The following is a 15,175-nucleotide window of genomic DNA, read 5'->3' as shown; positions in this document are numbered from 1 at the left end:
TAATGTAGCTCCTGAAAATGGATTAATAGATATATCCAGAAAACAGGAGCTCATAGTTAAGTTACTAGCAGATACTGATCCTAATATGACTTAGCAGTCAGAAAATTTCTGTCTAAGGCACTTAATAGCACTGTTCCTTATTTTAACTGAATAATTATGTATATTATAACTTTATGTTTGTTTTTATAACCCTGAAAATGCAAATTATAATTGAATTTTGAATATGTGGATTTTTAGATACATTGTTTATAGATGTACCCTTTCCCTTTTGAACACAAATTGTTGGCCTATGAGCACTAAATAAATGAATGAATGGAAGTGTCTGTAACATTCAAGCAGGTAAAGTTAAAGAACATTTACCATTTTTGGTTCCAGGCTTCTTTGGATATTAGAGCAGTGGTGGGATTCAGCAGGTTTGCACCACTTTGGCAGAACAGGTTGTTGAAATGGTGCTTGTAAACATCAGTTAAATTACTTGAATCTTGCCACTAGAACTGGTTGTGAAATTATTTGAAACCCACCACTAGGTTAGAGCAATGGTCATGCTAATTGGATGCTAACTGGAAAGGGAGGAAAAATTAGGTATGCACTGTTATTCAAATTATTAGTGCACATGCTGCCCCTGTAGCTAACAAAAGCATTCTTCTGCTAACACAGAGAAAAAGTGTATATTATGGGGTATTAATTACCAAGAGCTTCACCCTATATATACTGGGGTTGAGATACAAACACCCAAAAGCAGTGAAGAGGAATAAGCTTCTTAAACAAGAAACACAATTTATTGAATTAACAGGAGAAGACGAACCAAGTTACATCATGTGTGAAGTACAAACACATTTTAAACCCTTTCCCTCAAAAACTACCTGCCACAAAGGGAGGAAATAAAAGGGGAGAACTGAAGACATACAAGTCTGATTTCTGCAGACAGCAGGGCAGCTTTAGGGAGGGAAATTAATCAGATTGGAGAAGCACAGCAGAATGGGGTGAAAAAGAAGAGAAGCCAGACAAGCAGTTAGGGTTGCAGATTAAGATCCCAAATTAGCTACAAATTGTATGGGCTGAGGTTTTAACTTTTCTACATTTTTGCTAAGATTGAAGGGGGGAAAGGGTGTTGTCACTGGAATGTGGGAGTGATGAAAAGTTCACCTCTCTGGAGATGAGCTAGTTTTTAAAGTATTTTTGTGTGCGATGCGGAAGGGAGCTTTTTTCTTTTGCCTTAAAGGTAAAAATATCAAAGAGAAGTGTTCCTGGTTGGCTCACAAAATTGTAATAAAATAAAATGATGGCGTGGTGGGAGAGATCTTCCTGTTCAGTCCTTAAAATAAGGAAGAAATAGCTAGGGCTGGTTCATTTCTTATTGAATTGATTTTTTGAGTCTTCCATTAGATCCCGATGATTAGGGAGGGGACCCCTTAAGTCTTGACTCCCACCAGAGATGGCTTTTGCATGATTAATGGAGGAGCTTTCATATTCCTTGCATGCCCTCAGAGTGATTGTCAGTTTGATCCAAACTTCAGTTTTCATTGCTAGGCCCATGCGAAGCTGTGCATTTGTACAGGGTTCAAAATAAGGGAGGTCTCGGGGCATAAATGTATGCATGTAAGAGAGAATTAGTGTGTGTATTTAGTAGACGGAAATTGTGTTGGGCTTTGGGGCCCAAATGTGCTCAGAGCCTTCCCTATATCATTATTCATACAGGTCTTCTGACAGTGGCACTATACAGCACCTGCATGACCATAGGTACAAGGAACTATTTTGAAGCGTCTGGAACTTCTGTGTTGTATTTTTTCTGAGCAGTCTCCCTTTGAGCCCAGATTTTTGAGCGTATCTGAACACTTTTAGTGCAGCTTAATCATAAAGTATTTTTTCAGTTAATACTTGTTTTGTTTTTCTACACAAAATTGTTTGTGGTATCAGAGTTTACCCAATTTTTTTCCCTGCTAAACTATATTTAATATCGTTTTACACTCTTATTAGTTGGGCCTAGAATGTGTTTACAGATTTCCTAGGCATTTTTAAAGTGGAGATTTAGAATGCAGAAAAGTCTAAGCTACATGATTCATAAAATACATGAAATAGTTTTTTTTTCCAGTGAGGTAGGCATAAAAATAAAATGAAAATTGATAGAAGTGCATTTCTATTATGAGCAAGGTAAATTTGTCTGTAGACTAAGTAAGACATTTAAGTAAACATTAAAGTGACTGATCAAGATAGTTTGCTTTGTTGATAATATTCATAAATGTTCCGTGCAATAACAAAAACCAAGGAAAGCTTTTAGATATTTTAAAAGAAAACCCTAAGTGTTGTTTGATTGTATCTGATAAAAATGTTTCATGAGTTGCTCAAAGTCACTGACTTGTAACTAAAGCATCTCAAATGAAATATTTATCAAGTATTTGGTGTTTGAGTGCCAACCATTTGTGACTTCAGCGCTTGGTATATCAATAGGACTGAACTGGAATAAGAACCTTCTCTTTCTGAAATATTTTTCATGTAAGGAAAGTGAATGTATGTACAAAGACTGTACTATCTGAGACTTTTAAGGAAGCAACAACTGGATGGAAAACTCCTGGTGTCCTTTTACCGCTGTGCTATAGAGAGTGTCTTAACCTACTGCATCTGTGTATGGTTCTCCAGTTGCACAGTGGCAGATAGGAAGGCGCTCCAAAGGGTGATCACTACTGCACAAAGGATTATTGGCTGCCCTCTCTCCTCCTTGGAAGAACTCTATAATTCCCAAAGCCTAAAAAAAGCCCAAAATATTCTGAGGGACCCGTCTCATCCAGCACACTCTCTTTTTGAACTGCTACCATCTGGTAGGCGATACAGGACTATCAAATCTAGAACAAAGAGGCTTAGAGACAGCTTCTACTCTAGAGCTGTGGCTATGCTAAACACCGCGGCTTCGTGTTGATGTGTTTGGGGCTGTGTAGGGATGGGTGGAGGAAGGGGGAAGTGAGGATGATGTATGAGTCTGAAATTGTATGAGTATGATGTATTGTATGAAATTGTATGAGTATGTTGTATGAGTCTGAAATTGTGTGCATCGAGGAATGCTGCTGTAAATTTCGTTGTGCGTTCACAATGACAATAAAATGCTTATGCTTATGCTTACCTGGATGGCCCAGGCTAGGCCAATCTCATCAGATCTTGGAGGCAAAACAGGGTCAGCCCAGGTCAATAGTTGGATGGGAGACAACCAAGGAAGTCTAGGGGTGTTACACAGAGGCAGGGAATGGCAAACCTCTCTTGCCTTGAAAACAGTACAGAGTTGACATAAACTGGCTCCAATCTCATGTTGCTTTGCTCCACCTCATCTACATACATGCTGTATTAGCTGATTTTTTTGGGCCATAACACAGTGAAAAATGTTAATCTTCCAAAGGGCAGTTGCACTTCTAAAGTAACCATCTTAATCAGTGGCATATCACCAGAAAATGTAGCCTGGGGCAAGAACTGAGTTTTCCGTGCCCCCCCAAATGGAGTCTGGGGCAAGAACTGAGTTCACCCCCCTGAGCAAGAACTGAGATTTCTGGGGACCCTCGCGCACCCCCTGCCCAGTGCCACTCATGGCCTCTGTCAGGCATGGGGGCTGTCCTCGGGTCTGCTGACACACCCGGGGCTGCCAGGACTCTTGTGGATCGTGCCTGAGCCACCCACCAAGGGGCTGCTCACCGCCGAGCCACCTGCCCAGCTGCAGGCCTTCTGCCCTCCTTAGCCTCCCTGTCAGGCATGGGGACTGTACTTGGGTCTGACAGTAAGACCAGGCACTTGTAGCTTGTGCCTGAGCCACCCACCGAGGGGCCACTTGCCACCGAGACTTCCGTTGCGGCTACAGTCCTCCTGCCCTCCCTGGTCTCGCTCGCTTGCACTGGGGGGAAGAGGAGGGGGGGATTTTCCGCCTCCACCTGACTAAATGGACACCTCCCCTGATCTTCATAAATATGCATTTTCATTCTTACCAGGTCTGTATCAAGAGAGCTGAAGAAAAAGAAGTTGTATATGACCCTTTCAATACCGTATTTAAAACAGCTGAAATGGAGGCAATCACCAGCGCTGGGTGCGGTGCAAAACTCCCTCTGTCCTGGGCAAATGCTTTGCCAAAAAAGGGAAAGATTGAATTTTCGCAATAATTTGCTTTTTCCTGGGGCATCATTTTCTCTTGGAGAAAACATTTGGTTTTTTAGATTGTATTATACTGGGAAAATACAAACTCTGTATGACTTCAGTGTAGTCTGATATATTGAGAAAGTTAACTGCTGTTAAAAAGATGCTGTCAGCTCTAATACATTTCTGCAAGAAAATATACAAATTCCTTTTTAAGGTGGTTCTGCATAGTTATATCCAGAGGTGGGATCCAGCAGGTTCTCACAGGTTCCCGAGAGTAGGTTTCTAATTATTTGTGTGTGCCGAGAGGGGGTTACTAATTGGTGATTTTGCCACGTGATTTTTGCCTTAGTTACGTCCCTCCTCTCAGCAGTAGTGTGCAGAACTTGAAGCAGTCTAGCAAGAGGTGCACCGGCGTGCGTGTCAGCCTGCGCCTGCGTTCATTCGTTTCCCGCCCAAGGACCGGCGCAGCAGCTGCATCCTTGCCACAGCCCCGCCCAGGAATACCCCACCCCCGGAATGCCCGGCCACACCCCCGGAATGCCCTGCCCAGCCCCGTTGGCGCTACGCCACAGTTTGAATCCCACCACCATGGGAACCTGTTACTAAATGTTTTGGATCCCACCACTGGTTATATCTTTATATCTTCTCTTCTTAATGGTGTGGGCAGACCTCTTTTAATTCACATATATGCTTTCTAATTCTATTAATGGCTCAGTGTAGATGGATGTGAGAAGCATGACTTGGAGTATTTTGAGCACAGAAAAAAAACCAATTTTTTCCCTCCTAAATGAATCACCCATCATGGCTTATATCATTGTCCCTTCCATTTTATCCTCACAATATCCCTGTAAAGTATGTTAGATTGAGGGTATGTGACTGACCGAGGGATACCCAGAAAACTTCTATGGCAGAGTGGAGAGAGCTGTAGCAAGTGAAGGCAAGCCTCAATAGTACCCAGCTATATGGGTGAGGGTTGGGCCAGAGTGGAAACTCTGTGACATAGGTCCACATGGCCCTCCACAGAAATCGTTCTTCTGAAATGAATGCTCAACAGCAAACAGACTATAACAGTAATACAACAGACCATAACAGACTATAACTAACAATAAACCAATAGTTCTACACATACAATGAGTTGGATTCAAGCTTACACTTCTCATTCAAGGAGGAGGGATGATTTCTATCAGTTCACCCTTCTGGCTTCAGCCCTTGAACAGCATGTCATGCTGTCCTTCAAAGCTCTGAGAATTTGCTGCAATATGAAGTAAAAAGCAGAAAATATCTGTTCTGAATTACAGTCTGTTAATGTTTGCGTCCAACCCACTGTATCCAGGTGCCAAAATGTAAAGAGTAAATCAGCCGTCTCAAACCAAGCATTCTGTAATTCATACCTTAAGTTTAATATTACTCTGATCTTGATCTGCATGTGTGGTTCTTAAAAGGCAAGCTGTCCACAGAGGATCTTTTTTAAAAAGTAAGTTGTATGCTAGTTTTCTTATTCAAGGATTTCACCCCACCCCCAAATGCAGTGTAAGGAGGACAGTAGTTAAACCTATTATGCTCCTGCGTTTGAAGGAGATTCTGCTGATTCATTGTAAACCTCTTTCATACTATTGCAATAGTTGCTTTGAGGTAGTAATCTTATTGCCTCCCTATGCACAATACACTCTCCTGTGGCCAGTCTCTCTTTTTCCATGCCTCAAGGTGAAAAATTAAAGCTAACATTGCGATCTCAGCACCTTCTTTATCTCTTTCAATATTTTTCAATAGCAGAGTTGAGAGTTAAGGCAGCGTCCTCCCGGCATTTCCTGTATCTGAGCAAGCTTAGGGAAGATGAAAGTGAGTCGTATTTGTATTGGCTTGTAATCCTTTCTACTCTTATCACAGTGGATGCTTTGCCTGAAGGAAAACAAATATGTAAGATGCTTTCTTATTTCAGGGAAAAATTGAGGACAAATAGTACAATTCACAGAAAGCATTTGTCATGTGCTCTTTAGGTATATAAAATCACTTATATTTCTGTCTTCAAATAGTATTATTGAAATCTGTACAATACTGTGCAAAGGGTTTTTTTAATTGTTACATGCTGGGAATCTGGGTCAGGATCCACACACTCATGAAACTGGGGCCCTTTCCACACTACAGGTTTACTCTAGATTAATTATTTGAGGCTGCTCCATATTCTACAAGATTTCCACACTGTCGAGCCCTGTAGCATGGATTAGTTTTTCAATTCAACCCAGCCAATTGGAAGGCACTACTGAATTGTAGTTGCGTGCGCAGATTTTTAAGTTTCAATTCGCTCTCACTTGTCTTTTACTGCTCCTCGCAGTCGGTCATGGTTTCCATTATCTCTCCGTAGCACTCATTGGATCGGCAGGAAGGGAACACGACTCATTGTTATGCCGTTTACTCAGGGGAGGCTGTCCATAAGAGGCAGAGAGCCCCCCTCTTGATGCAACCAGAGTGTACTTCGGAGATGCTCTTGTAGAAGGAAGGTGATTCTCTGCTACAGTGGAGGGGTGGGGGCTATCCAGGGGCGTAATGAGGCAAACTGGAGCCCTGGGAAAAACCTGTTGGTGGCACCCAACCACAACCCAATTTTTTTGCACCAGGGCATTGGTGCCAGCATGGGATGCGTTTTTAGACATATTGGCACCAGAATTTCAGCGTATCATCAGGAGACTGTCCTGATGCTACCCCCCGAGTTTGGTGCAGTTTGGTTCAGGGGGGCCAAAGTTATGTACCCTCAAAAGGGTAGCCCCATCTCCTTAGCTCCCATTGGAAAGGATGGGGCCACCCCCTTTGAGGGTCCATAACTTTGGTCCCCCTGAACCAAACTGCATCAAACCTGGGGGGTATCATCAGGGCAGTCTCCTTATGAGACCCTGAATGTTTTGAGACTGTGCCTTCAGAAATGTGCCCCCCCCCATTGACAGCAATGCAGTAAACTCACTTCAGAACAAAGATTCTTGGGCAAATTTCTGGGATGTTCTTGCAGGGGGTGCATTTTTGGACGTATCTGCACCAAAATTCCAGGGTATCATCTGGAGATGGTCCTTATGACACCCCCCCAAGTTTGATTCAGTTTGGTTCAGGGGGGCCAAAGTTATGGACCCTCAAATGGGTAGCCCCATCTCTTATTAGCTCCCATTGGAAAGAATGGGAGATGGGGCACCCCCTTTGAAGGCCCATAGCTTTGGTCCCCCTGGACCAAGCCTCACCAAACCTGGGGGGTCATCAGGGCAGTCTCCTGATGAGACCCTGAACGTTTTGAGACTGTGCCTTCAGAAATGTGCCCCCCAGACAGCCCCCCCCCCTTTGGATGCAACCAGCCTGTACTTCGGAGATGCTCATCTAGAGGGGGGTGGGAGGAGGAGGATCCAGGCATGACAAGCTGGGGGCAGGAATAGAAGGGCAGGTAGATTAGAATCATCAAGATAGTTAATAACCCCAGTGAAGTGAGAATACTACAGTTTGTTTTTAAAGTGCAGGCACCAGCTCTGTATTCTGTTGTGCAACTCTGTATTCTGTTATTTTCATTAGTCTTGGAGCAGACAGAATTTCATCTCAGAAAAAAATAGCCAGGTCCTTGTTGCTTTTTCAAAAGACACATTCCAACTAAGGATGCCTTGGGCTCAGTTGTGGAGAGCCATTCCATTGTAAATGAAAAAGAACTTTGTGTATGCTTTTGGGTTGCCAACAGATCTGCTAGAAAATGTCCTTTTTTTAAAAAAAAGTCAAGGCTTAATGTGTGGAAAAGTGGAGCACAAGCGCACGATAGGCAATTGGAAGGAAGGTTTCTGAGATCTCGTTATACCCCTCCACGAAAAGCACGAGATAACAGTAGCCAATAGGAAGACAGGAGTGTCATCTTCTCGTTGCCACATCACGTGGCAACGCGTTCGAAAGTATCCGCCCCTGCACGGCACGACAGCCAATCAGGACATCCATGGCAATCGAGGGCAACAGCACTTTGCGTTAGTGTGGAAATGTTGGCTTTCTTGAATCACATGCAGGACCAGATACCTGCCAAGGAATGCTTTTGTAGTGTGTAAGAAAAAATCTGAATCAAAAAGGTCTGGTTGCTGCTCCACATAGCATTAATCCACATCTACCTTTCATTTTTTTCCAGTGTGGAAAGGGCCTGGGCCTGGGAATCCAAAAGAGCTTTATTTTAATGTAGTTTTGTCAGTCAGTATCAATCAATAAAATTGTGCCTTTTTGTTAGGTTGCCCTGGCATAGATCTTTAAAAAAAAACAGTTTTTAAACTATCTTTTTGTAATTGTGAGGATATGTAATGGGAACTAATGACATGATGTGATGACACAAATGGATATCACTTACATGATGGCTTCAGCGTGAGAGTCATGCTACTCTATTGATTTTTGACTCGGTTTAGGTGTGTGAATGACAGCAATCTTAGCAGTCCCTCTTTCCTCTGCTTTCTTACTGTTTTCTGCAGTGGGCCCATTGGATAATTTCTTCTTTTGCAACTGCTGAACTTTCTGTCAAAGTTTCACCAATCTTAAATTTCTGGTTGTGATGGTGTAGTTGGGGATTCCCTTGATAACCTTCAGCATATTCCAAATGTCAGTTCAGGTATTCAGAAGAGCAGTTTGTTTCATCTTCTCACTGGTTTTAAAGTGTCCCCATGGCACAATCTTCCTCCTCCCAGAAAGCTTACACACTAAAGATAAGGCTAGTACTATTTTCCCTCCCATTTTTGAATTTTCCCTTTAAAACACTTTTGCATAAATTCTCAAGCTGCATTTAACAAAATTGGACTAGTCTAAAGGGGAATTTGGAGAATATCATAGTGGTGTCTGGAGAGGGAAATTTAGAAAAGTTCAGGTGCCTTTATGTTCCTTTGGATTGCAGCCTAAGTTTACATCTGTACAGCTAAGTTTTCCTGTGGGTGAATTTAAAAATGCTAAACACCCAAGCAATGCACTAAACTCAAATGCAATCAATGACTCATACCAAGGAAACTATAAAAGTAGACAAACATCAGTTTTAAAACATTTGAAGCTGAGGTAGAAGGAAACAAATTATTGAACAGGTTGGATAAAATGGTTAAATGGAGCAGCAGTGGCGTAGGAGGTAAAGAGCTCGTGTATCTAATCTGGAGGAACCGGGTTTGATTCCCAGCTCTGCCGCCTGAGCTGTGGAGGCTTATCTGGGGGATTCAGATTAGCCTGTACACTCCCACACACGCCAGCTGGGTGACCTTGGGCTAGTCACAGCTTCTCGGAGCTTTCTCAGCCCCACTTACCTCACAGGGTGTTTGTTGTGAGGGGGGAAGGGCAAGGAGATTGTAAGCCCCTTTGAGTCTCCTGCAGGAGAGAAAGGGGGATATAAATCCAAACTCTTCTTCTTCTTCTTTCTGCGTGCAGTTGGTATAGAACAGTATGAAACAAATGCAACTCTTTCAACAGCAATGTTGACATGAGAGCCTATTCAAGAAAGCAGTCAGTTTGCAACAGATGATATGACATTAGGAGTTTTGTAAGGAAGCATTTTATCCTACCAGGAGAACAGTCCATTCAAATGAAATCACTTCATCACTCTGATGTCTACATGACAAGTCTTGCCAAAATTCATACATTAGACATCTGCTCCTTTGACAAATTTCACATTTGTAATGGGCTGTCATATCAAGTCCAATTGCATCTTGCAGCCTGTTCTCTTTCTGAATTGGTGGGTTGTCCCTCTATTGTTAAATTACATCTGTTGTTCTTCCAAGGTTCATCTTTTAACCATTATTATAATTAGTTCATTGATTATCATGCAACCTCATCACCTTTGGATTTAGACCGAGAATAGAAACAGTGTCTACTAAAATCTTCCTTCATACTAGCTACTTCCTTGACAAAAGTTTTTAAATTTTCCGTTTCTACTTGCTTTGCAGTTGGTAGTTACTATTTCAGGCTTTGAATGTCACAGTGATGTTGTACAGGGGAATGTTGTAGGAAGAAGAAAACGCGCCCCAGGATTCAGCCTGGGGCGCTGTTGCGGCAGGGGAGGAGTGGGCCGCTGCTCTCCTCCCCGATGCTGATCGGATCGCAGAGTCACATGATGGGGGAATGTCATGTGACGAGGGAGGCCGGGTTTGCCTACAAAAGGCAGCACCCCACCAGTTCGGCCTCTTTCCACCCTCCCTCCCTAAGTTCAAGGCTTTGGTTGATTGTTATTGAGTTTGTGTTAATTATTTGTCACAGCTCGGGCAGTTTTGGGGCATAGGAACACATCCTTATTGGGAAGGCAGAGCTTGCATGCCAGACCTTCCTGCGTTTGGGGCCTCAATAAGAGGTCTGGGTAGTGGAGGGCTCAATTGTGCACACCTTGGGGCTATGCTGGAGAGCTCATTTCCCAGCAGGAAGGGGTGTCACTAAATAGGTATGCGCTCAAGTGGCACCTAGTAACTTTCTGTTCCGATCCCCTTGTGGGGATGTTGCCAGGCAGTAGTTGCTGCCCGAAGGGCCTGGGGGTCAGCTGGGGCTGCCCATATGCCAGGTTCAGTGTTTGCTGCCTGGGGTCCAGGATGTGCCCCTTATGCTCGACCAGCTGTTATGCTGTTATTAATAAACGGGCTGTGGCCGATTTCATATTCCAACTAATAAGGTGTCAGTGGTCAATAGAGCGAACCTCCACACATCTGCACGCAAACCACACAAAATGCTCCCTTCCCACACAAAATGCCCCATTTTTATGTGTGCACAACTAGTTCTGTGAGAAGAAGAGTTCTTACAGTATTGAGCAGTGGGTCTGTCCAGTTTACCCTTCTTGCCATGGCTCTTCATGCTAAATGGCTTACTATTATGAAGAGTCCCCCTTCCCTCAGCAATGGCTTGTTTGTGGATGTGAGGTCAACAGACATGTTTTCTTTAGGTCAACAGAAATGTTTTCTTCAGGCCCTCACTACTTTCTTTAAAAATTAACACATTAATATGTGCATATGTACATCCTTCATAAATCTTGTTATTGTTATTACATTTAAGTTTCTTCCCATTTCCTGATCCATAGCATAACACTACTGGATACTGGACAATAGGTTGGATACTTATTGTAATTATACAGTTTTGGCAGTTGAGAAAGAAGTACTGCTGTGAACATGGAAATCACTGTTGCCTATATCTGCATTTCATAACCCCCCCCCCCCTCCCCGTGGTGGGATTCAAATAATTTAACAACCGATTCTGGTGGTGGGATTCAAATAATTTAACAACTGGTTGTTTACAAGCACCATTTTAACAACTGGTTCTGCTGAAGTGGTGCGAACCTGCTGAATCCCACCACTGCCCCCCCCCCTAGCAATTACAAACATATACATGTTGTAGAAAGAAGAAAACACGCCCCAGGATTCAGCCTGGGGTGCTGTTGCAGCAGGGGAGGAGTGAGCGGCTGCCCTCCTCCCCGATACTGATCAGATCGCAGAGTCACATGACGGGGGACTGTCATGTGACGAGGGAGGCCGGGTGTGCCTATGACAGGCACTATATCTGCATATATGTAAGGGAAGCTTCTTTTGTTAGATAGCCAGATGCCTTACAAACTCCAGAACAAGGTAACTTGAAAAGGTACTTTGTTCCTACCAACAGTTCTTTCAATTTTAGCATTATGTAATTCTATTATAATTTTAGCCACTGTGTTCAAAATGCTGTAGTAAATGTTTGTTGGCTTAAGAATGGAGCAAAATATCTGATATACATAACTTGACTATTTTTGAGAATTGAGAATTAAAATGAAGCCACCTTTCCAACAAAGAGAATAACAGCTCTTGGCAGTGAAACATCAAATGTTCCATAGAGTCTTAAAACCAATAGTAAAAACATATAAAACTCATCAGTATTTCAGCATAATAAAACCAAAATACAAACAGCAGCCTAAGCTGCAGTATTATCCACCAAAGTCCTTCAAGAAGACAAAGCCTCCAATTCACAGTCACATTCTGAATTGTGACTGACATGTATGAAGAAAGGGTGTCAACTTCCCCTCAAGCTGTTTTCCCAACCTGTAGCAGTCCTGCTGCTGTACAGTTTGGACCCATGGGGAAATCAATGTGTGCACTTGTGGGTTTCCAAAACAGACTATAGAGACCCTTTGTCTGTTTCTGGTCAGGAAATGGTGCAGAGAGAGAATGCTGAAGCTCTTTCACATATGCCATATTAGAAATTCCAATCAGGCTCCACATGCATAGAAACTCAGGAGAACCTGTAAACTGTTGTGTGACTGTTGCAGGATGGGGATCCCAGACCAAACTCATGTACACTGTAATGCATGTATCAGCTCATGTAGTCTTGCTTACAGACCAGCAATGAAGTTGCCATGCAGACTTCATGGGGGAGAGTATGCCACTTGGAGAAAAGATCACATTTTTATGCTACATTTTAAACTTGTCTGAAAATGGCTTAATCAGACTTATTTGGAAAACAGGTTATGGTGGAGGCATGCACAACTCGGAATGGTCTTTTTGGGGGGGACAGAATAATCTCTCCCTGTAAATACCATGACTTTGTTTACATTTCATTGGTTTAATCTTTGTAGCGAACAAAGGAACAACCTCATCGTGCAACATCTAGTCATCTCATTTCTCCACTCTCGCAACAAATCTCTTGCTAGCTCTTGTATAACTATATGCATTCAATTGCATGAATGATAAATGGTTTGATAAAACAGTAGAGCACACCTCTCAAAACAAGACATTCACATAATGCAATATCATGCATTCATGTGATCAGTTTTATCATATTAAAACCTGCTTGAACATGAAGGAAACATGTCATGTTGTGCTAATAATATACTAGCAGCTTATCACAGGGTGACTGTGTGTACATTTTACAAGCGCTACCAGAGGGAAAATAATACAGTGACTAATGCCTGTAAATGTTTTCATTTGCTTTAAAAATTATGCCCAAGTCTGTTAAGCAGATTTGGGCATGCAGCATGCCTTCCTCAAGTTTTCCGATTGCAGCTTCAGACAATTCATTGACAATTGTTTCCACCATACCCAACATCCAGAAACAAGTTGAGAGGATATATTCAGAAAATATGTGAGAGTATTTCCAGAAGGTTAGCAGCCACATGGATCCCATAAGTAAGATGGATAAGCTACATCTTTTAAATCTTTTAAAGAAAAAAGAATAGTAGCAATTGTTCCAGTTCAGAGATCTGTGGCCATTTATGCACTTATGATCTTCTCCGCATTGAGTGTACATTTCCTTCGCGTTTAATTTTCAGTTAGGCACATATTTCCCTCTTCAGCAGTCATCCCCCCTTCAGAGCAGAGAAATCCAGTGGTTTCCAAAAGTTCTGAAGATGTGAATTTTCCTTTCCCTTTGTTGGGAAAGCAAAGAAGATCAGCATGCATTTAGGTTTTCTCACTACTCCCCACCTTCCCTGCCAACACCGGAGCTATTCCTCTCTCTCTTCAGGTCACCATTTCAAAAGGATCAGAAGACCTTTACAAAAATTTTTTACACTAATGGTCTATTGCTGAAGCGATAGACCCATTGTAATTATTAAGAAATTGATATGGTCTAGCAAACTAATGCTAGACCAAAGATGGCAAGAAAAAAAGGTGGCAGGCAACCTCCTCAAAAATGTAGGTTGCACGAAAACAATGAGGAAGTGGGGGGCAGGCAAATGGCTGCTCAGCTTGGCTAGGGATGCTTTGCAGGAGGAGAATTCCTTTGCAAACAAAAAACGATGGGAAAACCTCACTGCGAAGCAAACAGGTGTAGGGTAAGTTTTGCATGCATAAATGGTTTGCGTCTATCCTATGGATAATTACAGAGACTCTATGTATGAACTTTGGACTTTAAAAAAAGATAGTTATCTTGATTTAAATTTTACGTGTAGAAAGCAAAAATGGTAAATAAATAGAATAAATTAATAGCTGTGCATATTTCATATCACTAGGCGTTACACAAGCGGCTGTTTCTAATGAGCTAAGAGTCCATCTAAATAATTAAAGAAGTTAATATTTCTGCATGGCTGATCAATTAAGAAAAGCTTAGTCTTTTAAAAATAAGTATATAGTTGTCTCTTGGGAAGTAACTTCAGTGTGAAAAATTTATTATGCCACGGTGTTCACGAGAACAAACTGAAATGTGCAACAGACCAGAAAGCCTTGTTTTCTGTTTTGGTACTAATTACAGCATATTGACTACCAGAAATTGAATGAAAGATTGTGCTTATGTATGGTTTGCTATTAATGATATGCCAGATTGCTGGCAATTTGAATTCTGTAGATGTGACTCATCATTCATAGCTGATTCTGCCTTTATTTTTTCTAGTATAAAATCCCCAGCACAGACTCATTCAGAATATTATTTGCCTTTAGGGTGTTTTTGAGAGCAATCAACAAATTTTCCGAGACCATGAACCAGAAATTTCTGGAAAACATGAACTTTGAAGAACAGGTAGGTGACTGTCTGTTTTCATTTATTCAATTTTTTAAATCTGAAAATTTTTTTTTACATTTTTTGTGTCAATATCTAAGTGGCTTTCCTGAATTCTTATATATATATGAGACAAGTTCTAAGGCATGATAAAATAATGTGTCAGGTATAGAAATATTTTTTTCTTGAGATATAAATTGGTTTCTACTTTCACAAAATAATTAACAAAAGCATTTAAAATATTTCTGTTGTTCAAGAAATTACTTGAAAGTATGCAGGCAGGCATCTGTCATGGTGATTTCTGCTATTGTAGTGGCAAAGTTTTTCAAGAGCCAGCATCTTTCAGTTCAATAAGCCTGCTAATTCAAGATTTTAACATATTGATAGCAATTCTAACCAACAGTATAATTTTGAAGTACATGTATTTGGAGTAAGGGTGACACTGACAACTAAATAGTGAAAGGCAGACCAGGAAGAGATCTGAGCTCCCTGGCCATGTAGCCTCCTGCGCTGTGCCATGCAGGCACCATCTTCTGGGCCACTGTTGCCCCAACACTGGCACTGCTGCGTTAGTCATGGAAGTTTCCCCCTTTCTTCCAGTCAACAGTACAGTCTTAATATAGGTTTTTTTTAGATAAAATAAAATATTTTTGTGAAATAA

The 15,175-nt window shown here is 41.8% G+C and overlaps 1 protein-coding gene across 1 annotated transcript in view; it reads left to right on the top strand.

Annotated features, from left to right (window-relative positions):
• Positions 1–15,175, top strand: part of DOCK2 (dedicator of cytokinesis 2) — a 341,484-nt gene that overhangs the window by 224,653 nt on the left and 101,656 nt on the right. The window contains exon 16 of the mRNA XM_048488170.1: positions 14,457–14,535. Coding sequence (XP_048344127.1) covers positions 14,457–14,535 — 79 coding nt within the window. The remainder of the gene's footprint in view (positions 1–14,456; positions 14,536–15,175) is intronic.

The sequence above is a fragment of the Sphaerodactylus townsendi genome, linkage group LG03 (genome assembly GCF_021028975.2).
Source record: "Sphaerodactylus townsendi isolate TG3544 linkage group LG03, MPM_Stown_v2.3, whole genome shotgun sequence".
Taxonomy (NCBI): domain Eukaryota; kingdom Metazoa; phylum Chordata; class Lepidosauria; order Squamata; family Sphaerodactylidae; genus Sphaerodactylus; species Sphaerodactylus townsendi.
Note: the sequence above shows the minus strand (reverse complement) of the source record. Positions and strands in the feature narration are given on the sequence as shown.